The sequence below is a fragment of the Micropterus dolomieu genome, linkage group LG02, assembly GCF_021292245.1.
Source record: "Micropterus dolomieu isolate WLL.071019.BEF.003 ecotype Adirondacks linkage group LG02, ASM2129224v1, whole genome shotgun sequence".
Taxonomy (NCBI): domain Eukaryota; kingdom Metazoa; phylum Chordata; class Actinopteri; order Centrarchiformes; family Centrarchidae; genus Micropterus; species Micropterus dolomieu.
The window spans coordinates 6,521,467-6,548,084 of record NC_060151.1 but is presented as its reverse complement, the minus strand read 5'-3'; the positions used below and the strand labels follow the sequence as shown (position 1 = coordinate 6,548,084).

The 26,618-nt window shown below is 42.9% G+C and overlaps 1 protein-coding gene across 16 annotated transcripts in view; it reads left to right on the top strand.

Moving 5' to 3' along the window:
• The window catches only part of nfixb (nuclear factor I/Xb), a 132,609-nt gene extending 106,609 nt beyond the window's left edge, over window positions 1-26,000 (top strand). For 6 of the 16 annotated variants that reach the window (XM_046071806.1, XM_046071874.1, XM_046071839.1 and 3 more), the window contains 9 exons: window positions 1,070-1,144; window positions 2,416-2,536; window positions 3,582-3,712; window positions 6,734-6,808; window positions 12,693-12,821; window positions 16,982-17,157; window positions 18,570-18,717; window positions 20,407-20,498; window positions 23,606-26,000. In XM_046071806.1, coding sequence (XP_045927762.1) covers window positions 1,070-1,144; window positions 2,416-2,536; window positions 3,582-3,712; window positions 6,734-6,808; window positions 12,693-12,821; window positions 16,982-17,157; window positions 18,570-18,717; window positions 20,407-20,498; window positions 23,606-23,620 — 962 coding nt within the window. In that variant the 3' untranslated portion in view covers window positions 23,621-26,000. The remainder of the gene's footprint in view (window positions 1-1,069; window positions 1,145-2,415; window positions 2,537-3,581; window positions 3,713-6,733; window positions 6,809-12,692; window positions 12,822-16,981; window positions 17,158-18,569; window positions 18,718-20,406; window positions 20,499-23,605) is intronic. The other 10 variants (XM_046071925.1, XM_046071849.1, XM_046071799.1 and 7 more) reach the window with 6 other exon arrangements.
• Window positions 26,001-26,618: the final 618 nt, after the last annotated feature.

Sequence of the window (26,618 nt, the reverse complement as noted above, 5' to 3'; positions counted from 1 at the left end):
TATATTAGCATTCACTTGTACTCATGCTTCTGGTCACCTGGCAAATATAGTTCTGTTTTTGGTCTCTTTGATGTTGTGAGAAAGATATTTGGCTCCTTAGCTGCTAAATATTCCACAGTGAGTGTATTGAGGGTTTTTAGAGAGTAAACCAAAACAGTAAATGTCTGGGCTGTTGAGCTGAAAGATGCTAAACTGGGGGACTAAGAAACTGCACGGTCAGGTAATAATTCTGTTGGTTTGTCGCTACAAGCGACCCCTTTTACACACAAGCAGTCATGTGATCCAATCCTTAATATGAAAATATATATGATTATAGTCAGAATAATGTGGGGACAAGTATTTAGGTTTAAAACTAAAATTGAGGTTAGATTTAGGCATAAATTCAAGTTAGGGGTTGATGGTTAGATATAAGGGTTAACAAGGATTATTACAACTCAGCTCTTCTTTTTATATGTTTTGCCATCATTCTTATCAGTAATAATGGTGTTATTTGTACTCGCTACAATCTGGGAACACTGGGACATAGCTGAAAAAGAAGTCAGACAGCGCAAGAAAGACAAGCAGTCAGAGACCATTGTAAAGGTTTTAAACAAAATCCCCAGATTAGCCAAAGCTTTTTTGCAAGCTAAAACATAAGTGAACAGTCAAAAGACTTCCCATTGGAAACATCCATCACAGTTTGTACACCAATTTCCTGATTCAACCTTTACCTATTGTACTTGCCATAGTGATGAGCTCACTTTGGGTTTTACCTAAAAGATAGATAATCTGGCTTGTTTACAACCCGTCTGCACACGGCGACTTTGTTGTAGCGATGTCTTTGTGTTCAGATCTCAGCAATAACTTTGTTGAGTACAGTGTATCATCATCAGTCAGATCTGACAGAGTTGATGGCCAAAGACATGAAATGAACACGTGTTTATCAGCTCCCTCTCCGTGTGTGTGTGTGTGTGTGTGTGTATACTGATATGTCTGTCTGCATGTGTGTGTCTGTTTACACGTCATTTTTTGCATGTTTGGTGTATGCAGTCCGCTCTCACATGCTCTTCTTTCTCTCCCGTTTACCCAGGCCACTTGAGTTTCCAGGACTGCTTTGTGACTTCAGGGGTGTGGAACGTTGCCGAGCTGGTCCGCGTGTCGCAGAGTGAGTCGCAGCTGTAGTCAATCTCTACATAGACAACACACACTCCCTGTCCTTCAGTGTACACTCCATACAATCACTTTGTTAAAATATCTTAATAGTGAAATTACACTTGGCAGCAGCTCTCGTACACCAAGTAACAAACTTTTTTTGTTGGGAGAACTTACTTTTAAGGGATTAATTAGTGTTTTAAGGATACAGTTGGTGTTACTGTATATTTTTCATGTTGTAAACAAAAATTAATTGATTCTAATGACAAGTATTGTCTGTGAGCTCAAAGCTTGATATTCCTCTGTGCTGTAGAGCTATTGTTCAAAAACTTAAAACAGTCAACACACACACACTGTGGTTTATTTTGACTCACCCCCGCATTTACGGTCCTGCTGCTATAAATATTCACTAGTGCACCAAATGTGGATTAATCCACAGCTGAAAACAGTTCCCAACAAAAACTACAATTTATTTCTGTTTGATTAATGTTAATTACTTATAACTACAGGGGCCTACTCATTTAGACATTACTGTGGCACTTTTCTTATGTAATTATATATTTTTGACCAGTTTGCAAAACTTGACATCTTCAATAGAAACCAATGGGTCAGTCAGAAAGTTCTGAGAGATGGCAGGACATATTTAACATATATAAAATAAGAGTAAGGTTACTCAAAAAAAGGGACAGAGGCATTCCATTCTAGTCAAGGTTTCGGTTTGACTTCAAAAACATAATCAGAAGCAGTCTGATGTCAGGACAGCTAATAATAGCCTAAACACCAGGACACCAACCTGCTTCTGATTATGGCACCATATGAAAAGTCAGTGGATCACAAAAGTCAGGAGGATTCATCCTGTGGAGGGAAGTGTCTGTATAAAAGGCTGTGCCAATCCTTTAGGGGATGTTCACAGGATAAGTGAATCCAAAGTCATTCGGACTCATCCTCTGGAGACCATGAATGCAAACTGAACGGCAGTCTATCCAAAAGTTGTTTGATATATTTCAGTTTAATCCAAATTTGTGACCGACCTACCAACAGACCAACATTGCCATCTCTACACCAATGTAATGTAGGATAGAATAACACCAGCCTAATCCTTTAAGAAAATAAATTATTGATTACAGAATGTAGTTACACACTTTCTGACATTATTCTATATGATGTGTGTGTGTGTGTGTGTGTGTGTGTGTGTGTGTGTGCGTGTGTGTGTGTGCGCGCGTGTGTGTGTGTGTGTGTGTGTGTGTGTGTGTGCGTGTGTGTGTGTGTGTGCGCATAACTCAGCCCCGGTGGCTACAGCGACCGGCCCCAACTTCTCCCTGGCTGACCTGGACAGCCCTGGCTACTACAATATCAACCAAGTGACCCTGGGGCGGCGATCCATCACCTCCACCCCCTCCACCAGGTACACATACATGCACACATACAAACACCAAAATCTGCTGAAAATGAACTTTTTGTGTGTACTAATATTCATTTCTGAATTCTTTAACCTCTCAACACTGCTGTATTCTTTATGCTTAGCTGGCTCTGCTTTTTGATTGTGGTATTTCTTTCGCTCTTTTCTCCCCCGTTTTCCTTCTTCACTGCTGATCCTTCTCATTCCCTCTCATTTTTCCCACCAATCTGTCCATCACTTTGTCTGCGTTTGTGTCTTTTGTCTCTTGTCATTTCCCCTTGCTCCCTCTGCCGCCCTCTCTCGCTCATCTTGTGCTGCAGGACTGAAATGGAGCTTTATGCAAGTCTCCCACGGAGGTAGTTACACTCATTACAGAATGTCTCCCTTGATACTAATGTAACACAGACCCCTGCATCACACTCGCACAAAAGCCACACATGCATGCTGTCACATAGATATGCACATGAGTGCACGCATATTTAAACATTTTGGATCAGCGGTGAAACGCTGTACGTTCACAACCCCCTTTTATTTTATTGGTCACAGATGTATGAGCCTATAAGAATCTGCAAACACACACACAAAAGCATTCCAGCATCCCCATGCACATTTTATGCGCTCGGTTTCTAGCGTGAGGCTGCTTTGGGGATATGTATCCAGCATGTTGAATAAATTCTGGCCTCATGTTTGTCTCGTTGTCTCCAGTTGTGTTACGATGTCCCCCCTGGCTAAAACATAATATGAAAACAAAACACTGAAGGGAAACCTTGACATTTAGAATTTTTATAACTCTTGATTCCATGCAGACACATGCCTGACTCCAGGGGAAATAAGCACTCACATTTGTCCTCAGTTGTCCCACAAATGATATGTATGCATTTATAAGAGCCACAAACACCCATTAGTAGTTGTAGTTTAGCACGAAACCAGGCTAACATGTAACATTTTTTAAGGAAAATGGTAAAAAAAATGGTAAAAATCCCTCTAACTCCTTCCTCTTCCCCTTCTTCAAGAGTTAAACAAACCCCCTCCTCTCTTCTTTTTCTCTCAGCTCCAACAAGCGCAAGTCCATTGACGACAGTGAGATGGAGAGCCCGGTGGACGATGTGTTCTACTCAGGCCGTTCCCCAGCGGCTGGCAGCAGCTCTCAGTCCAGCGGCTGGCCTAATGATGTGGATGCAGGTAGTCCCGCTACAACCTCCCTATCAGATTCTTCCCAGTGGAGCTGGGCTGAGGTCCACATCAATTCAGACTAAAAAATTTTACTGCTTTTTAAGTTATAAATAATAAGAAAAGGATGAGTTGATGGAGACTGCAACAGAAGCAGCTCTTCCAGTGTTTTTTCTTTAGACACTGGCTTTACATCAAATTTTAAAGCCCCTGAAAACATTTTTTTTCTCTCTGTAACATTAAAGGAATAGTTAGAACATTTTGGAAAATACACTTATTCACTTTCTTGCTGAGAGTTAGATGAGGAGATTGATACTGCTGTCATGTCTGTATGATCAATAAGAAGATGCAGCCGACAGCTGGCTATTAACATAAAGACTGGAAAACAGGGGGGAACAGCTAGCCTGGCTCAGTCCAAAGGTAAGAAAACCCACCTTCCAGCAACTCTAAAGTGCACTAATTAACATGAGATATCTTGTTTGTTTAATCTGGACAAAACAAAAGTGTAAAACGATACAATGTGATTTCACTGGGGGGTAATGTGCCACACTATTTCTTGGTTGGGTGCAGAAACTTCCTGGAGTCTTCTGGTTCTTTTACAGATTAAACAAACAAGATAGAACATGTTTATTTGTGAGCTTTAGAGGTGCTGGTAGGCGGATTGCAATACTTTGAATAAAGCCAGGTCTAGCTGTTCCCCCTGTTTCCAGTCTTTATGAGAGCAATGAGGTAGTAACTTCCTATTTACTGTACAGACATGAGATTGGTTCTCATCTTCATATCTAACCTTCAGAAAGAAAGCATAAAGTGCATTTTCCAAAATCTTGAACTACAACAACTATTTATGACTAAGCAAACAACAGTTGTTGGCATCCCATTTTCATTCAAATGTTGCTAAATCCTGTTCGGTGCATCGGGGTACGTGTTCCACCCACTTCACGCTATTGAAAATAGCCAGAAACAACCCCCCCCCAAATCTAGGAATCGCTCGTGTGAAATAAACAAAACTAATGTACCTCTGGCTGAAAATTGACAAAATATGTTTTCAGGGCCCTTTTAAAATAAACGATTTCAGGTGTTAATTATACACTAGCTGACTTGAAATGGACCAGAAGCCGTAGCTCTCCTCCTTCCACCAACATGTCCCCCTTTCCTCTGTATTGTGTTTACCCTTCTCTCCATCACTTCACGCCCTCATCATCCCGACTCTCTTTCTCACCCTCTTGCATTCACAACTTCTACTCCACTTGTAACCTGTACCCTGACCCCCCATTGAGCAGAACAGGCCAGTTTGAGATAAGGGCTGTTGTTATGCCACATCCACGTTATAGCATCCTTTCTCACATGCAGCAGGGACTTAAAGGGCCAGTTTACCTAAAACACATACACAAACATATTTACTCTCTTACCCCAAGTGCTTTCAACATGCAGATAGTTTTGGTTTTATTTGCAGAGGTTTTGAGCCACCAAAACCTCTCCAAATAAAACCGTAAACTGTCATGCTTACGAAGTGAGAGTGTGAAAATATATCTGTTTTTGTTTTGATTGAACTGACCCTTTAATCAGACCATAAAACTGAGAATTTTGAATTAATTTATCCTAGTGTCTATTGTCTGAGTTGTCAGTGAGGAGAGTGTCAGAAATAGGTATATTTAGATATAATTTGCTCCGTTAGTTGTTACGGTGTTAGTGCTAACAAACATTGAGTTTAACTCCTGGGTTGTATGTGTGTGTGTTTTTGTTTACGTGTGTGAGTGAGTGTGATGTCTGAGATTCTCTAAGCCACATAATGTAGATATATAACACAGATAACTCTCAAAAGCTAGACTTTTGTTTGTAAAAATGTCTATACCCTTTTGTGTTTCCTTTTAGTCATTAGACTTTGGCTTACTTTATCAGTATAGCCATTTAAATAAGACAATGACAGGCTAGTGTAGTGAGATCTTTATATATGACCATATCTTATTTAAGGAATAGTTTGACATTTTGAGAAATACGCTTATTCGTTTTCTTTCCAAGAGTTAGATGAGAACATTGATACAGCTATCATGTCTGTACAGTAAATATGAAGCTGCAACCAGCAGCCAGTTAGCTCAGCTTAGGACAAAGACTGGAAACACGGGGAAACAACTAACCTACATGTCGCTTTAACAATTTAGTTTTTGCACAGATAAAACAAACAAGGCATAACGTGTGAGCGTCAGTGAGCTTTAGAAGTGTCTGCAGGTGAACAGCCAGGCTCTGTTTTCCCCTGTTTACAGTCTTTGTGCTAAGCTAAGCTAACCCTAACTAGCTTACACTAACAATATGTAATAGGTTTATTTGAACTTTACAGGTGCTTATATGTAGTATGTTACCTTCAGACAGAGCCAGGGTAGCTGTTTCCCCCTGTTTTTAATCTTTAGTGCTAAGCTAACATTAAGATAACCAACTATTGACTGTAGCTTCATATTTACGTTGCCGTGCAGTTATGACAGTGGCAGCAATCTTTTCATCTAACTAAGAAATCGAGTAACTTAATTCCCAAAATGCCTAACTATTCCTCTCACATTATTCCCCATACACCCTCTGAGTTATACCATCCAAATGCTTCTGTGTTGTCTGAGTATTGCAGCAGAGCAGCACCAGTGTAACCACCCATTTACTTCTTAAATCATAACCACTCACGCTTTGGCTTACAGCATTTTTAACCATCATGACGGATACCATGTCAAATGTATTTACAGTAGACTTCATATATGTCTTGGGTTTGGTATTTGACTTTAGGGATTCTGTTAAATTAAGTTTTCATGTGTTCTCCAATTTATAACCATCACTCCCACTCACATGCTGCCATTTTAATACCGCCAGCAGTAATGATGTAACTTTTATAGACACTTGCTGCACTCTATAACATTAACATCCCCTGTTGCCCATTATTTAACCACCCTTCTTTCTCTCTCCCATTCTTTCCATCTCTCTCTGTCTTTGTCTTTTTCTCTCCTCCCCTCTTCCATTGTTAACTCTTCCCTTCTCCCCTGTTTGGCCTTTCAGTGCAACACCATTTGGCCAGTGTGCAGGAGAGGAAGATTAAGCATGAGAGCGATGGAGTGCAGTTTCCTTACCATGGTTAGAACAACATTAAACATTATACTGTGTACATGTATACATGCTCTACTTCAGCTAAAACCACCCTCAACTTGTCTCTTTCTGTCCTATTTTCAAGTCTGTTTGCACTTCCTGTAAGCTCTCCGAGCATTTTCCATTTGTCCTTTATCTTCTCTTCTCTTCATCCCTCTCTTGTGTCTTGTTCTCTGGCTATGCTGCCGCTGGGTGGGGTTGTGTTTCTACCAGATGTCTGCTGTTGTCCATTGTGGGTTTACCAAAGCCTTTTGGTAGCCCAGTAGCTCCATAACATCCACCGCCCGTCTGCCTCAAAGATGTTGCCGTAAATCTGTGAAAGAATCAGACATCTAGGAGGAAGAAGACATCCCTGGTGCATTAAAAAACATGAATTACTCTTATCCTGACATACAATGTCTAACAATGTGTAATTTTGTGCATTATCATATCCAGAAACCACATTGTTGAGACACACCACATGCACACAAACAAAGTTTCCCGAGGTGGTGTGAATTTGTCAGCAACATTCAGCTAAGTGCTTTGGGTGTTGTAATTTTGTTGTCGAGCCCAGAGAGAGAAAGCAAGCGTTGAAAGACACCGAGAAGGAGGGAGGGTGTGTGTGTGTGTGTGTGTGTGTGTGTGTGTGAGTGAATGTGAATGAGGGTTTGTTGAGTAGCAGCGTTGGCCGCTTCATCCAGCCGGGTTGTTTAGACGGAGCTGTTGAGTGGTGTCCCACCTGCTGTAGGCCTGACGCAACCGTCTCTGAAAGACAGCACAGGAAAAAACAACATACGACCCAAACAAACACGACTGAAGGCGCTCAGGTGTGTCATCAATGCACAAGCCACCTTCTGTCTCCGAGACATGCTTACTCACTAACACACACATTTGCAAATGGATGGCAGACATGCACACGCACACGCACACACAAAAACCAAATTTAAGCTCTTTCTCTGATTTACATTCACACACACACACACATACACATACACACCCCAATCTGGAGAGGAGCAGCGTTCCGGTCCAGATGGCGCCTCCATGTGTCTACAGCGAAGGGAGCTACTGGGTTACAGCAGACATCTGTTCTGGTGATGGTGGTGGTGGTGTTGGGAGTGAGAGATGAGGAGAAGAGAGGAGGGGCCGAGGATAGGAGGGGAGGGGGAGGGAAGGCCTCTGCCTGCTCTGGAGGTGATCCTCTACCTGAATGAAAAGCTCTGAGGCATAGCAGGTGATCATGTAATTCATCATTAAGTCTGCTGTCTCCCGTTCTGCTCTGCTCTGCTCCGTTCTCTCCTCCTGCCTGCTTGCTCCCGCTGCTCAATGGTGGGAAAACCCGCTACCAACATTTCAATAGGGGTGGGGGTGGGGGGTCCCAAGTGTTTGTGGTATTGACAGAGAATTCCAGCTAATTATTTGGTGTTATGGCTTCAAAACTGTCGTGTGTGTGGTTGTGGGGTTGTTAAGGTGTCCTTGCTTTGTCTGATGCACATTTACCTTAGCATTTGAGTGCTAATGGTGTGTGAGGTCATTAAAAAGGGACACAACTCTGCTAATGCACATCGTTTCCTGCTTACCTGAATGACGAGTGTGTGAGCTCTCTTTTTGGTGTGGTGTGTATGGGGTTGTGCACATGCTAGTGGACCAGTTCTGTGACAGTTAGGGGTTTGTGTGGTCGCCAGCTTGTTAGCGTGGCAAGACTAGAGGGTCATGGGAGCAATTGGCTGCCAGTCTGCTTGTGCAGTGTGCCAGGAGCAGGACACAGAAATAATGCAGAACAAACAACAGTGTGTGTGTGTGTGTGTGTGTGTGTGTGTGTGTGTGTGTGTGTGTGTGTGTGTGTGTGTGTGTGTGTGTGTGTGTGTGTAGACTCACAACAACCCACACACACACAGATTAAGGGAGAGATCAGAGTAACTTCTGTTAGCTTTATCAGACAAAGCTTTCATTGGGCATCTGGGCCTCATTTGCTGTTCCTCACTGAGAAGCCACATAGTACCAGATATTTCAGCAAGATACTGACTAATTAGGGAATATGATAGAGACTGAAAACAATATGTATAATTTAAGGCTGTTTATGCATAATAAGCCAGTTATAATTGAACTTGTTCTGTGGTGGCACGCAGTCATCCCTATACCTACCACAGGGGGAACTGGAGCCAAACAGGCTTAATTGCAGGGATGCATTGAATCCACAACATGTTGGGATTCAGCTTGTCTGTTTTTAACCGCACGAGCGAGGAATCCATACACCAGTAGAAATTATACATTTTACCCTGACGTTCTGAGCATACACAGTAAAACAGCACATTCTTTAACACATTGTTTTGCAAAGTTCGTTAGATAGCTAACCTATTTGTTTTTGTAAAGTTTCATCAAGTCGCAGTAATGACGCCTTGCTGCGTGCTTCATGATTGACATACTGGCTGAACTGTTGTAATGGTGAAAAGTAACTAAGTGTATTCATTGAAGTACTGAAGTACAATGCTGTGGTATTTTTCTTGAATATTTCTATTTAAGGCTACTTCATACTTCTACCATATACATTTCAGATGCAAATATTGTCCTTACATACCATGCATCAATATCTGACAGCTTAGATTAGCTCAGATCAAGGTTTTACATACAAATAATAGTACAGTATATAAATTAGCAACAGTTATTCCATTAAAATATGCTTACTGCATCAACAGTTATAATACAATATTATGATGTGTACAATATGATAATGGGACAGTGGCCATTTTGAATGAGTACATTTACATTGTACTTCATCTTTAGTGAAGTTTCGAATGCATGACTCGAGTATTTTTACAATGTGGTTTTAGGTTAGGTTAGGTTAAACTTTATTGTCCCCGAAGGGAAATTTGGCTTGCGCACAGTCCATTGTTGCTTCATAAAAAACATCACAAAACAAATGACATTACATCAACAAGAACCTGAGTTATTGACATGGTGTAGCACTTCACTAGAGGAAAAGATAAAAAATAAAAATAGGATGTTTTTGACTAGATGGATTTAAGTGATGTAGTCGCCAGGGCCCATGGGTTTTCGCCTCCTCATCAGTGTGTCCGCTTCCCGTACCCGATGTCGCCGGTTTGAGTCAGGACTGTGCAATATGTTCTTGGGAGCAGCTGGTTACATAAGGAGTTATGCGACACATTTTTATAAAAAACATTGATTGTAACAGCTTCAAGTAAAGGATCTGAGTGCGTCTTCCACCACTAGCAGCTCGTCAAAGTTTTGCATTGCAGCAGCAGGCGTACTCCCTGTGCAATAAATTAAATTGGTTGTAATATATTACCAAGCAAAGTTTCAAGCACACCATCAAAAGTAAAATATCAGTACTAGATGGATGACAGGCCTACGTTACTAATGTCCTGCTGACTGTAGCAAATAGTTTATACTTTTTATCTTCTTGAAACGTGTGTCCAGCTGTTCTTCTGCTCCACTTTTATTCCTTTTTTCACTAGGCTTTTAACTCTATGGCTGCCCAAACACCATTATAATTATCAGTGACCTGCAATGATCCGTCACTGATATTTTAGTCAAGAATTAATTTCTTTGCTCCAAATGCAACACAAAAATGCTTTATAGTTTACTCCCTTTCTTCCTCGTTCCTTCTTTTCTCTGGATCCTTTAGAGAAAGTTGTGTCATTTTTTACCCGGAAAAGACACAAGCAGCCCAGAAGGGTTGATTGGGCTCTACAAAGTGAATCATATATCTTATTCATACATATAAATACACATGGAGGCCAACATATACTGTTTAAACAACAACAAAAGTGTTTTCTTCTAACTCTCCTGTAAAATTGATTCATATGGATCTTGCATCCTTCTGGCTTCAAACTGTTGTCTGGACTCTGAACCTTGTGTAATTGTAGGCCTCCATGGATGTACAAAAAAATAAATAAATAAAACTTACATACACTTTTCATACTTCTACACTTACATAAAATTTTTATCTCACCCTCCTTATAGTATCCGCTCCTCCCACCTACATGTGTCACATGATGTGCCTGTCTGAGCATAAGTGCCGGTGCCCACCTTTTTCTATACTTATCGGTGCCCACACAATCACAGCTGCCCATGAGCATTGTGGGTAAATAGTGATAAAACCTTTCCCAGTGAAGCATTAAAAAAAAAGCTTTTCAGAAATCTGCTCTCGTAGACTTTATATGCTTAGCTCATAAAATCTATTTCCACATCTCTCTGGGCCATGTTGAAATTACCCACGTCTTTATTTGAGTGTGTTTGTTTTATATGTGTGAATATTGTGTCGTTGAGTAGTTTATGGGGCTTTTGCTCGCCAAGGTTGTTTATCACTGTACTCTTTCAACCAAATCTGAAGCAAACAAAACATGAGTCCTGTATGTTCCAGAGAAAATTAATGAGGTCTGTGTGTCCACGCTGATGTACTTTTCTATACTTTTACTTCCTCATTATTCTCTGTTTTATGGATTGTTCTTTCCAGAGTTTTATTTCAGCATATATTCAACATTGCGGTTACCGGCAGAGGTCAAATACACCATTTGGCGCTGGTCCTCAAACCCTGAGAGTCTAAATTGTGCCTTTGGATTACCATACATCAAAATAAAGTCCCTCAGCGCCCACCACACAAGGCCTTGATCACAGAAGAGAGCCTCTTTTATCTGTAGCTCTCACACTTTTGGCCATGTTTCTGGTCCGCTGGTGAGCCTGGCCTATACTTAGTGTGCCCATTTTTACCAAACTGAGGGATATTTCATGCAGTGCTTTAGCCTCATCCGACATTTATAGACAGAGGGGGACACTTTAATATGTTTGTCTGTGTGGCGGCAATGCCGTCACCGCTCCTCTCCTGCTTAACTCCTTCCATCTTTCTATCGCTCTCCCATCCAGTATTTACTGGCAGTTTGCCCGGTGCTCGCCACCCAGCCTGAGCAGCTTGTGTGTGTGTGTGTGTGTGTGTGTGTGTGTGTGTGTGTGTGTGTGTGTGTGAGGGCTCAGAAACAACTTCTTTTTGAAATACCATACGTCTTAAGGCAGTAACATAAAATACCTGGCTGTCAGATATGCGGAAGGGCACTACATTAGAGGATCCATTGATGTATGTTTTGGCATGCTCTTCTGCAGCTATATGTAGCTGCTTGTGCTGGCTTTGGCTTGAAAAGCACAATCTGCCCCAGATATGAGGCCATCCAGGATCCCATTCATTCTAAAGAGGCATGCTGACAGTGCACTGAGTAGGTTGGTTGGCGTGTTATTTACTGTGTTCCTGGAGCTCACTGTAGCCACACCGGGCTCTGAGATCATTGTGGATTGGGATTAGTCTGATCTCAAAAAGGGGACATCTCTGGATTGTTTTCAGTGGAATGCCCTGTGAGTAAAACCAGCGAGTAGGACTTTGCTGTGTGCACATGCACTCCAGTGGTGACCATAGATGGGCCGCCATTGCATTTCCCAGCTCTCCTCTCTCTTGACACTAGCCCCTAGCCTCCCGAGCTCCCCACACCTTCCCCCTTTCTCCCGTCACCTCCCTTCGCTCTGAACCCCTGCTGCTTCAAAAAAAACGTGGCCTCTCACCGGACCCTGCCCTCAACCCCCCCCCCCACCTCCCCCAGTCTGACGGACATGGTACAGCCCGCTGACTGTACACAAACATAGAGCATTAGACAGACAGATTGTGAGAACCCATCTGTATGTTAAGCCAATCAACAAATCAATGAATGAATCAATCGATCAGTCCATTGATTTCAGTCAATCATGATCATTCGATTCTTGCAATCAAATTAAAAAAGTGATAAGTTTATTTTTCTCTCTTTTTTTTAGTAGAGTCGAAGTAAGAAAAGCAGCCATGTTTGATTAAAACCTCGTCTCTGTTCTGCCATTTTGTTGATCCCCTTTTTGCCAGGACTCTCATCGCCTAGTTCTCTTAAGAAGCCGGGGAAATTCGATTTCAGCGCCCTGTCCTCCCAGACGAGGTCCCCCCGCATGGCGTTCACCCACCACCCACTGCCAATGCTGGCGGGAGTGAGACCAGGTGAGACCAACCCAGCTCCCGATCCCCCTGATCGCCCCCACCCCTCCCTCTCCCCTCCTCACCATCTCCTCCTACCCACCCCCACTTCTTCAGGGCCCCACCCCTTCCCCCTGGCGCAGAGGTGGGAGCGTTGTCTTTGGGAGATGAGAGTGGCTGGGAACTAAAAAGCTGGCAGGCATCTCTGCCTCCTCTGCCTTTTCTGACCTTGTAGGGTGCAGGTCAAGCTGGTGACGGAGCTTCTAGGGAGTCTGGGTGTGGTGTGTGACTTTTCTGGGTCTGTCTGGTGGATGGTTGGTGATCGTACATCTCAAGACATCATCTCTATTGATCACTTTATTCTTATCAGGGTGGACCAACGGGGCTGCTGCTGCCTATTCTTTCACATCTTTTCAGTTGACTGCAAGGCACTTGTTCTAAATGATGTAAATGACACTTGAATCACATGTTGTTTACTCATTGACTCCTGGCTTATCTTGTCATGGATATGACACTTGACATTTATTTTTAGAATATTTCTGAAACTTGAAAGAAGTTAGCAGAAGAGGGAGACTTACGAAGGTAATTTTAAGTGCACAAATAACCTCAAATGCAACATTTCTAATAAGAAAGAAGTCGTTTATAATTAAAGATATAAGATTAATAAGGGATGGCTGAGCCGCTGTTCGATTGTGAATTATGGTGGAGACCTCTTGGTGGAAAGTTGGTAAGTGATGTTAATTATACTACTTGAATGCTCTACACATACAATTAAAGGGGCACTATTAAAGGTGCTCCAATTTTACACATGAAATTCAGTGTTCTTATTACTGTTCGGCCTGTGAAAACAGCTTAATGTATTGCTGTAAAGTATTTTGTGGCTCTGAAGAGAGCTTTCCATCGTGAATAAAATAACCCCGATGATGTCATACTGATGTCATCAGGGTTATCTCGGCAGGAAGGATTAAATATTTTACCATTAAGCCAGCGTTACAAACTGGATGTGTGGGGTTTGAAAAAGGTGGGCCTTTAGGAGGCGGGGAGTTAATGAAAGACTTTATTGAGTTGTATTATGGGTCCAACTTTCTTGGCACTTGATCTATAACTAGAGACTGAAAGTCAACATGCAGCATCTCTGCCTCCACTATTTTGATTTTAAACATTTCTTTAATCAGTCTCTCATGAACCCCCATCTTTATGGAAGTACAGTACTAAATAACTGGGGGCCCATCTCCAGTAGGCTCCCTGTCAAAATCTTGTTTGAAGATGATACTGATATCATGTTCCTACATTCATGTGTGTTCAATCAAATGACCACACAGAAAACATAGAGTCTTGTAATATTCCACAAATATAATACAAATGATGATACAAATCATTTTTGTGGGAACACCAAATTGATCTCAATGTGGGTGAACACGTATCTTTAGTCTATACTTGGAATGGTGGAAAATAAGGCTCTGAGTCGCTGTGTGAAGCAGCTCATCCTCCACCAGACTGAAACAAGCGGCTCATGATAGCATCAGATATCAAACAGAGCCAAAGGGGCTCCAACAATAAATCATCACACTCATCACGGTACAGATCGAAAAAGAGACTTCCTCTTCTATTTGGAAAGCGCACGTCTGTGAATTCACCCAGTGAAGGAGCTCACTGGAGATAATTACCCATGTGCTTTAGTTTGTAGCTTGGCTACATCAAAGGCTTTTTAAGCCACCAAGCAGATGTGAAGCAATGAGGTTGACCGCCGTGTTATTAAACCCTCCTGACAGACCCTATGCCTCTTGAGGTGTAGCTACAGCAAATCCAATCTCCACACATGCATATCCATGTTCACGCTAACATGAGCACATAGACACAATATCCCATCCTTGTTGTGGCCAGCAGTTGTGATTTGTTCAGTTGTGATTTGTTTCCTTTTACACAAACTCTTGCAATGAGCAAGCTGGAGCTGTACCCACGCTTCCGTGAAAGTGCTTACCACATCATCAGTGTTGTTGTTTTTCTGTTGAAAGACAAGATCTAAGATGATTTAGGGCTTGGAGAAGTGGGGTTGAGGAGCATGAGTAGCCACTCACAGTGGTGGTGTTGTCAGGAGTGGTTTATCCCTCCCACCATATTCCGCCGTCCTCCCTCTAGAGGAGAGATTCCCAACCAGGGGTCCACATGCCCCATGGGAACTTCTGCAATTGCCAGGGAGTACTTTGTGAAAGATTGTGTAAAATCACAATTTCCCTCCATCCATTAGATATGATACCTACTAGAGGGTCATGGGGGGCTAAATCTGGTCCCAGCTGACAATGGGCGTGAGGTGGGGTACACCTTGCACAGGTCGCCACTCAATCACAGGGCAGACAGAAAGGCTGACAGTGAGGTGACAGTGCTAACCACTGTGCCACAGTAGCATTTAACCACTGTGCACTGTGTTGTGTGCCAAAACTATTTAGCGAGCCAGCAGGGAAGTTTACACAGCTAGCTAAAAAAAAATGTCTGGAAGAGATGATGAATAAACACTTTCAGTATTGGTGAATGTAATGGATAAGTGGTTGAAAGTAATAAATAAAGGAGTGAAATATTTAGGTAAACGTAATGGATAAATAGTTGAAACATTTGGCTTATGCCACTCCGAGGAGGTAGTACAAATACAAACTTGACCAAACAGACACAAACATTGACAGTTCAGTTGTATAAAAAAATATATCATGTTCAGTATTATCCAGTTTCAATTCACTCAATTCAAAAGAGCGCATTTGAGTTCATCTGACAAGGCTGTGGGGGGTACATGAGACAAAAAAGGTTGGGAACCACTGTGCTAGATAGAGAAAGCAGGGGTGTTGGGATAGCCTCCGATCCTGCCTCACCCCACCCCATCCCAAACCCCCACACCCCAAGAGTGTTTGGCTTTCACCCAGTCTCTAATGGGATTAGTAGGGGACTAATAGAAGCAGGGAGACAGCTCCACTGGGGAGCAGGCAGCCTGGCATGGGAGCAAGGTGTTGCTGGGCTCAGAGGCATAGGCCCCTGTCTGGGGGGTTATGCAGCGGGTTTGGCGCACTCATGAAGTACACTCACACACACAATGTATAAGATGCAAGCACCAAAGACTGTTGGCAGCCCAACATGGGCAGCTGGGGGGCCTGGATGGGATGGGGTGGGTGTCAGACTGGCACAGCTAAGAGGAGAACAGGCTTCTAATACAAATGAAGGAGATTTAGTAATGGATATAGGTCTGACAGAGAGGGCTTTGTGTTTGGTGGTAGGGTTCAACCAACTGCTCCCCTCTCACATATATTCAGCTCTGTTTGATGCGAGTTCCTCTATTTTACTCTCTTGTAAAGCAAAAAGAAGGAATCATTTTTTATAAGCTTATTAACAGTCAAATGTGTTGCATCGCCACACCTGTTGTACACACACACACACACACACATTTTCAGGTATGAGCTCTAAAGCCCATTAACAGAAAAACATCACCTTAGACATACAGTGTGAACATACATTTTAGTTCTGTCATAGAAACAAAATGAGTCAGATAAAAAAACGGCTTTACCGTCCGTCGATGCCAAATTGCATCAACGCCAATGAATCACTCCCTCAAAGCAGCACACAGGCGTGCAGGCATTAAGACCAGCTAATTTAAGACAGTACTCAGTCTCTTTGTGCTTTTTCTTTTTTCAAGCTCTTTGGATCTGAATTCAAAATATAGCGCTTGCCTCTATTGAATTTGTGCACATTCAGGGGTGTGCAGTGTTTGACTGTGTACAAGTCTGAATGATGTTGACTTAAATTGTTATGTAGCCTCTGTGAGTGTGCACATATGAATGCAGTGTGTGTGTGTGTGTGTGTGTGTGTGTGTGTGTGTCTGTGTGTGTAAATCGCCTCCATAAAGCTGTATAGATTTACTGGAGTGATCATAAAATATTATGAGCAAAGGCCATACTGGCTATTAACTCGAAATCAGCTTTTCTTGGAAAAACAACATTCCTTTCATGTACGACATTTTAAACCAGATTTATACTTTATCGTTTCCAGTTGAGGTGTGATATTCTTGCTTTCATTCTTTAATCACTTAATACATCGCTCACATCTGTAAGAATGTGTAGGAATTCAGTGGTTCGTGTCTCCCTCTCGCTCTTTGCTTCTGTCTCCACTTTGTGTTCCTCTGATACAAATGTCTCTGTTTGCAGGGAGTCCCCGTGCTTCAGCCTCGGCCCTGCACTTTCCTTCTCCCTCCATCATCCAGCAGTCTAGCCCTTATTTCACCCACCCAACCATCCGCTACCACCACCACCCTGGACAGGACCCCCTGAAGGAATTTGTGCAGTTTGTCTGTGCTGATGGCTCGGGGCAGGCCGCCGGACAGGTAAGGCTATCTGCCAGAGAGGATGAACACCGTTACATTTATAAACGTGCCATTTCTACAGAAACTGCAGATCTGCCACACCCTGCGCCTAGCTTGCATTAGCATTCCAGGATAGTAACAGTATATGTATCTTGCAAGTGTGAGCAGTTAGAAGATATTCCAACAGACCACTGGAAGTAGAAAAATAAAGAACAATAGTGGAAAATGTTTGTATGGAAGCAAAAAAGTGCCACAATAAAAATAATAAATATTAACTGTATACCTAATTGTGAAATTTAGCGGGGACTGAATAAGTACTGTTGAAATTTTAATAAAAGTGAATTTATAGAATTTTAAATATATCTTAGCTCCAACTTTATGTGCATTTTTTCAAATTTCAAAACAAATTCTGGCTTACAAATTACAATTCCAGTTAGGCTAAATGTCTGGGCATTTCCCTAACCTAATAGCAATTGATTGATCCTTGGTAGCCAGGATGTTTTAATTTTACTGACAAGTAAAATGTCAGTTTATCCCTCTTTTTGCTTCCATATTTGTGCCTTTTTATAGAAAAGCCAATAGCAATGCCGGCTCACTCTACAAATCTGAAATTTTTCATTGCTCTACAATTCAATGTTACTATAGTATACATACTATACATACTGTGCATGCCAAAAGCTTACTTATGATGTTATACATCTACATACAATATACAGAAATGCACCCAACTGCAACACAAGTGAACACACTAGACATTTGTTTATTCAGTCTACAAATCTTTGTATTGTCTTGTCGATGTCATTTTGCCGTTTGCCGTTTCAGACCCCGACGTTCCCACTCCTCCTCCCACCCCTTTTTTTTTTTTTTGCTCCACCCAACCCCTTAGAAATTACAGCCATCAGCACGAGAGTAAATCAGTCATGGCACACTTCAGTCAAGCATACCTGTCCTGTGTTGTGTCATCGTGTTTCTGTTTTCATCTCTAGCTGTGACAAATTTTAGTTGGAGTTTGGTTGTTTGGTGCTGGTATCGTTGGTGGTGTTGTGCTTGTATAGACGAGTATTCTCCCATGGTTTTGATTTCTTGCCATCTTCTGGACGAACCTAGTCAATAATTTGCTCACTTCCCTCCTCCACTCCTCCACACACCACGGACCACCCCTGTGGAACCTCTCACCTCAAGCTCTAGCTCCCACTCCTATCAAACCCTGTGGTGATTATTATTTTTCACACCTCCATAAAAGATGCCGTCCACATACATCATTCCTTTGGTTGTTGTTTCCCACCACCTACCCTCCCTCCTTCCACCATCGCCTCCCCCCCTCCGTCATGGATATTTTTTGGGACCTGGCCTCCCGAGCTGCGTCCTCTTTTCATTCCGTGTCTGCGGATTGTCGCATGTCGCCCTCCTGACCCTATTTGTGTTGTCTGCAGCCAAACGGGAGCGGCCAGAGCAAAATGCCAGGCTCCTTCTTGCTGCCTCCACCTCCCCCAGTGGCCCGCCCAGTGCCCCTCCCTATGCCCGACTCTAAACCCAACAGCACGCCCCCTGACGGCGGACTCTCCTCGCCCGCATCTCCGTGTAAGTGACCCCGCAGAGACCGTATCTCAAAACCAAACCAACCAAAAAATGATAATAATCTGAAAATCCCAACCCTCTCCAGTGAAAAGACCCCTGCCATTGTTCTTCCTCCAACTTCGTGCCATCATTGTTCCTGTGTATCCAACATCTCACCTCCTTTAACCCTTGGAAGGCTATGGAAGCCGGCACAGGATAACCTGTGGAGCTCAGTAGAGTAGAGCAAGACCACCAGAGGTCTGGTGAAAAATATTTTTCATAATGGACTGATGTGGTGCTCATCGGGGTTCTGTATTAGGCCCCATCAGTTTGAGTGACTCTACGTTTTGACCCCTTTGTGCGTTCTGGTGTGGAAGCTGCATCTCCAACCCAGCTCTTCTCCATCTAAAGCCTCTTTTCTTCCCTGCTGGACTCAATAGCAAACCTTGTGAAAAATTTGATTAAAAATAAAATTTAAAAAATTTATGGATTCTTACTTGTGACGAGCACAAATTTGGGGCAGTTAATTTAAATGGACTCCAAAACATTCCAGTAGAAATTGGGGCGTTGGTGGAAAAATCCTGTTACTCATGCTTGTTTTTGGTTGAGCTGGTTTTAGCTTCTTGGTGGGATTTTCTTTTGTTTGGTGGTTGTTAAGCAGAATATGGTGTGTTTCTAAGGTGAAGGGGTTACGTCAGTCCAACCGTGGGGCTTTTCTCACTGTACATTTGTCTTCCTCACCTGTGATAGAAGGGGCACTGGATGGAGCACTTTAATTTTTTGTTTTTAGCTTTCCTTCAAATTTAGTGTTTGCGTTTTATCCCCCAGTCAGTGTCTCAAAGTCTTTTATGTCTTATGTATGTTATTCCAATTCTTAGAAACACATGGATGTATACTGTGTATGTCTATACACATAAATCTCCAAAATCTCTTTCTCTCTGTCCCTCTCCTTCTTGTCCTTCCTCCCTTTTCTCCACACAAACAGACCCACATATGCGCAAGTCCACACACTGCATCCTGAATCCCTCAGTGAGATTCAAATGCTGGAGTCCGTAGGGTACCTCAAACTGCCCTAAATTTGTCATAGACTTTGATGCCAGTGGGTTTTAACTGTCCCTAACTGATCCTCAATGTCAGGATTCTGGTGTGCTCAATCACTTCCAACTGAGTTTATCAACAGGATTTAATCACTCAGGGAGATCTAAGTTGGCATACCAGATTTTGGCAGACTTCTCTGTGGAGTTTTGGTGACCTCAATGAAATATAGAAGTACTTTCTGTAGTACTAAATTAATTTATATGTTTTTTTTTATTTAACAACAGTGATTAAGTAGGTTTACTGTATGCTAGTACATGTTAAAGAAATAGTTCTCTGTCACATGCGTATGATAAATATGAAGCTACTGCCAGCAGCTGCTTTGCTTAGGACTGGGTTAAATAGTGAGCTTTACAGTTGCTTGCAGGTGGATTTTGTTACCTTTGGACAGAGCTGTTTCCACCTGTTTTAGGCTTTTGCAAAGCTAAACTAACAGGCTGCTAGCATGAGCTTCGTATTCACTGTACAGACATGGGAGTGGTATCAGTCTTCTCATCTAACTTGCAGAAAGTGAATACGCATATTCCCCAGGATGTAATTATTGCTTAAGATGTAAACGTGCCAGGTGTCTTTGAGTACGCACTGATGTCTTCTTTTGTTCTTCTTCTGTTTCTCTAGCATACTCCACGCCAGGCGCCACAGCTCCCAACAGGTTTGTCGGCATCGGATCACGGGACAACAACTTTCTGAACATCCCGCAGCAGACACAGGTAGGAGTCCGGGATGGACTGACAGTTTGTCAGTTTGTGTGTAAAAGTGAGGAGGAAATCGTCTGTTTTGACTGTGATTACCAGTCAAACTCAGGAAACTTATTAACTGTGTGGATATACGCCAAAATATTTCTTACTCCCTCACTCCCTGAAACCTGCTGCTAAGTTTCCTCCACCTCTCCTCTCGCACCATCCCACAGTGCACCATCAATGTGTGCATATGTACATCTGTATTTTACAGTACGTGCGTGGTTTACCATATGTGCTCAACTGTTTATTTGGCACATATGGAGCCTACCCTTCAGGCAACAGGTCTTCTCCCTTGCTGCCTTTTTCACTCACTCTCCTTGCTACCTCTCATTTCCCTCTTCTTCTTGCCAAACCCCCCTTCTCTACCTCACTTGCTTTCTCCTTTTAGCTTTGTCCTACTCCTCTCTCCCCTTCATTTTCTCTGTCTCTGCCTTTTACTTTCTCCCTCTCTCACCTTCGTCGTTCCTTCCCTTCACCACTCTGCGCCTCGTTCATATGCCTCCTCCATTACCGCAGTACTTTTCTCATTAGTGTCCAACCACACCCACCTGGAGCCAGCTCAGCCCTGCTCCTCAACACATGGAAACCATCTGAAACTGCTCGGCTGATCCCCTCCCTTGTTTCTCTGCCCTCTGTTCTTTTACTTTTCCTCCCTTTCCATTTCCCCCATTCCTGATCCTTTCTGCCTCTCCGCTCGTTACACTCTTCATTCCCCTTCCTCTCTTTCTCACTCTCACCACTTTTCACACCTACGTTTTTCTTCTTACTCTTCTTCACAATGCCTTCTTTGTTACTAATATATCTTAACTCTGAATTGAATACTTTTTGGACCCTTCTAAGTTATACACAACATAATAAACTGTGAGGCCAAAAGTAGTAGGTTTCTGAACCTGTCTGCAGGGCCCTCATTCAGCCACAACATATTAAAGTGCGGTCAGGCACTGGTTTTGGGTGACAAGGCCAGTGTCCCAATTCATCCTAAAGGTGTAGTACTGGGAAAACTCTTTCTTTATTGAACTGGATTCGTGCTTGGGGGCACCCTCATGTCGAAACTTCTTTTCATTTGAGCTAAGAGGCCTAGACCAAACCATGAAAAATAGTCCTACACCAAAAGAAATAAAAGTATATGGGCACGGGTATCTAAATACTTTTGGCATTTAAGCCCGTCTTTTTCTTAAACAGCTCATTGATGTTTAATACTGAGTGGGACATAATGTCTCAAGTATGTTTTTACTTTTCAAAGCAGAACCAAAACACACAGCATTAATTGTTTGCATGTGCCTTTCAGAAAAGGACACAAAAAGATTAATGATCCACTGAAAAAAAATGATAGATTACAAGACAAATAGCATGTCAAAAGTGGTGACTACAGGACAAGCTGGAGAACCTCTCGCACTGACAACAGTGGGCTCCTTGTGCCCTCTAGTGGCAAATTTTGAAACACTGCAACCACGGGAGAAAGGGGGGAAACAAGATACCAACGGAGCAGGAAATGAAGGGAGATGGAGGGGACGGAGCAACAGAGTTTCGGCCCTTATAGAAGTCACGTCCCGGCCGTCTCGTTACCCCCAGCAACCAGACATGATGTCATAGCCAGTTGATCTTGAATTTGTGAAGGGGTTGCTTGAGAGGGGGGAGAAGGTGGGAGCCAGGAAAGAAAAGAGGGTGGTCACTGTCTGCTGCCAAGGATTTAGTGGGAGTGTTCATGGGAGATAGATGGATTGTGTGTGTGTGTGTGTGTGTGTGTGTGCGTACACAGAAGGAGAGAGAGGGAGAGTAACTAAGAAGGGGAGAAGTCACAATGCCCAAGGTCTGCTGGGACAGTGCCCAGGGGAGTAGGGTAGCTGAGAAGTGCAGGAGGCAGAAGGGGGGTATTCATGCGACCTGTTAGAGTCAAACAAAACAAAAGGCTGCTTCCCTGGAGGTTCAGAGTAGTTTCCAAGGCTTGACTTGTAGAATGTTGGCACACTAGTCCACAGTGCCAGATCCTGCAGGCCAAGCAGGGCAGCCAACAACAGTGACGCTGACCCATTTCTGCTCCCTGCTCACGCTGAGTGGGAGAAACCCAACGTAAAGACAGTGCAAGTGAGAGGGAGCGCCAGACTGCTATCCCCCTGCTGCTGCCTGGCCATTAGTAGCCATTCACTGCACGGCCAAATTCAAGACATACCGTGCTTCACTCCAGAAATGGAAAGAATTGATGGTAGCTGGACTGGTGGCCCAGATTACTGTTCTGTCACTCACTGTATTCAAGAACTGCAGGAACTTCTAGTGGCTACAGGTCAGGACAGTGTACAGAGTCATTTTCAGGGACAACAGAACAAAGACACTCAACAGTATAGCGGTTTCAGTAGTTTGCATCTGTCATAGTGAGTTCTAATATATTTCCTTGTTGCCACATTACATTTTTTACTAGCCATCCCAGCGATGTGGCTGTAGGGATGGTTGGTTGGTCCACCACTTTGGTGCAGACTGAAATATCTCAGCAAGGGTTTAATAGATTGCCATGACATTTTGTACAGACATCTGTGTTCCCCAGAGCATGAATCCTACTCGCTTTTGTCTAGTGCCAATATGAGATTTACATTTATAGTTCAAAGTGAAATATCTTGCCAACTATTGAATGGATTGCAGTGAAATTTACAAAAGTTATTCAGTGCTGTTAGGGAATAAATTTCAATAACTTCGGTGGATCCACTGACCAGAGCTTTGGTTTATGCAAAATTAATGCTGTGCTTTGTGTTGGGTGCGAATTAGCAAACGTTTGAAGGCTAGCAGCCTAAATTAAGATGGTAAATCTGGTCAGTTTTAGCTGCTAAACATCAGTAGTCACATTGAACATGTTAGCAGACTAGCATAGAGTTTTCCATATTGTAAATTCCCAGTGGGTCACCTTTTGTGCTGAGCCAGGAGAGTCGTATATCCCTCCAAGCAATGGAAGTGCTCAAACTCACCAAATTGCGGTCTATTCAATTGTATTGTATGGTGTTTTTGTCCACTACTTGTGTATGCACAATGTACTGGTTTTGATACTAACATCTCGTTCCCCACCACTCTATCCCTTTTTTCTTTTTCAGTCTTGGTTCCTCTGACAAGACATGTGTACAAACCAGCAACTACAATTCTTTCTTTACAATCAGAAGTAGAAAAACAGAGAAACAACCCACAGGATAATAACTGTCCTCCAACCAACCCACCGACCGGCCCTGACAGTACATCTCAACAGATACAAAATACAGCCAAGCAAGGAAATGCAGGAAATTACAGCAGTGTGGCGCCTTTAGAGGAACTCTGGACTCATTTACCCAGTCAGAGGGAGGACCCGTTTCGAGCAAAGATGGATAGACGGAAAGATGAATGGATGGACAAGAGGATGCCAGGAGGGGAGAAGGGGTAAAGGGACAAACAGCAGCAAGCAGGCATCTCTCCTGAAACCACCGAACCAGCACAACACGGCAGCAACGCAGGAGGAACCTGAGGATGAAAAAGCAGTCAACTTCTCCTACTTCGTGAGGACGCGTAACAAACGGCTAAGAAAATCAACTGTCCAAAAACCAAAAAATAAAAGGTTTTTACATCACAGATCTAACATTTAAGCTACAAAGCTTCACCCACAATGAATCCACTGCTTGATCAAAGCAACGACACTATTTGGTTTCCAATCTAAGCTGCAGTCCATGCTCCTGTGATGTCTGTCATCACCCAAAACAAAATCAAATTGACCAATGTTTCTCTCACTCTGAATGACCATTGACTCTAACTAGAGAGAGACTATGCCAAAACATATCTTGATTAAGGGTTGCACTAGAAGCTGAATCAATTAACACTAATCTTAACGATGTGCACTATTTACCTACAAGGCATGGGAGATAAACCACACTTGCCTATTAAGAGTTTTAAAGAGGAAAAACCGAGGTACAAGAAGCCTTTAACGTGTCCTCGACCCCCATCGTTCAGTTTGACAAATCATTGGCCTCCGCCCATTCTCAGATCTCCCCGCGCAGCACACACTCACAAAGATCACACGATTTGTGCCATGACCACAGCATGTATATTGAAAACACACACAGTTGCCCAGTCAGACCTTTTAGATTGTAGTATTCATAGGTGGTGGTGTTGTGTTATCATATTTTTATTTTATATGCATACAGTAAGCCCAGTGAACTCTCGCTACCTATTTGATTAGATATCCAAACATCACACACACACTGAAAATCCCAGTGTGAGTACATCGTTACTGACAGTTGTCACAACGATAGGCCGCAGCTATTGGTTCCCCCTTTGCCCTCTTGTGATGTAGATGAATGATTTTGTTATCGCTTGTGTGTTCTCTTATTTGATTTTATTCCTTTTGGATTTGTACTATTTTATAATTGTTTTGTATTTGAATGACAGCACCTTATAGAGAAACACAGTAAGAGTTGGGATGTTGATGCGGCGTACACAGGGTGGTTAGCTGACCTGGATCACATAGTACATGCGAACAGTTTGACATTTGGGGAAATACGCTTTCCTGCCGAGAGTGAGATGACAAGATTGATGCCACTCTCATCTCTGCACGTTGAATCAGAAGCTACCACAAGCAGCCAGTTAGCTTAGCTTAGCATAAAGGCTGGAAACTGGGGGGAAACAGCTAGTCTGGCTCTTTTCGTAGGTGACAAAATCTGCAAACCAACACCTCTAAACCTGATGTTAATTATGTTAACATATTGTTTGTTTTTTTTATGTACAAGAACTGAAGTGTTTAAATGATAATGATGCTTGCAACACAGTTGCACAGCCTTAGAAGAGCTGGTAGGCAGATTTTGTTACCTTTGAAAAGAGCTATGCTAGCTGTTTCCCTGTTTCCAGTTTTTTAGCTAAGCTAACTACACAGCTCCTTCATCTTTAACGGACAGACATGAGAGTAGTGTCAATCCTCTTGTCTAACTCTCGGCAAGAAAGCGAATAAGAATATTTTCCGAAAACGTCAAACTGCGACGTGGTTTGTTTGTCGTCAGTGCCAGATAAAACTACTTTCCACATACTGTACCGGAAGACCACACAATGCAGGGTTTTGACAATCACAGGAAGCTTATTTTCTGGGAACTTGCCTGCTGAACCATACAGGTCTACAAAAAGCTAAAATACTTCACGCCACATCTACTGTTTGACCCAGGTACAGCTGGTGACCGGTGGTGATATATGAGTGAAGGAGGGAAGGTTGCTGAAGGTGGGACCCAGAGTAAAAGAGAGAACAGCTCTTCTTTCTGTCTCCCTAAAGTTTACCCTGTTGTTTACACTCCCAGACGGGCCGCTGCTCCAAGAGCAGAGGGAGCCACACTGTGGAGCAAAATGAATATGTGACATATCTGGCTGTTTTCGGAGAGAGAATGAGGGCCTCTAAGGCTAGCAGTAGGAGGAATGCCCATGTGCCCATTTTTGTTTCGGTGCACAAGATCAGGTAAAGGATATCGGTTGCTATGGTGACCCCCCCCCCCCCCCCCGCCCCCCCCCGCCCCAACAAACACACACCAGCACTCCCCGCTAGCTATTGTGAATCGATGAGCCCTTAATGATCAAAACTGCACTAAAACAATCATGCCAGCCAACCAAGCGAGTTTCCACCACTTAGTGTTTCAAATCAGTGGATGTAGCACTGTGATGGAAACAAAAGTAGAGCACAGATCGCCACTCCTTAAACACACACAGACTTATAAAGACCACTCACTATTAGTGCAAACACGTCCCCTGTGTCCGACTGAATTCAAAGGGAAGTCTTAAAAATAGACAATCTGAGGAGGCCTTTATGCTTTGAATCGTTTTATATCATTAGCCCATGCACATTCTGACTGATTCAGTTATTTCCTGTTAAAAGTTGAATTTAAATCACCCCATCCAACCTCACAAAATAACTGGACTGCCTGGCCACGTTCTTCACTGCAGGGAAACACAACATAGTTGGCCAACCGACTGGCGACCATCTCATCAGCTTCGTAGAGAGAACTAGCTCTGCTGAGTAAGACATTAACGATGGCTAAGGTGATTTCTTTTCTAATCTATGGAAGTGCCTCTGTATTCCCATTATGCAATTTGTCAAACATGAATTCA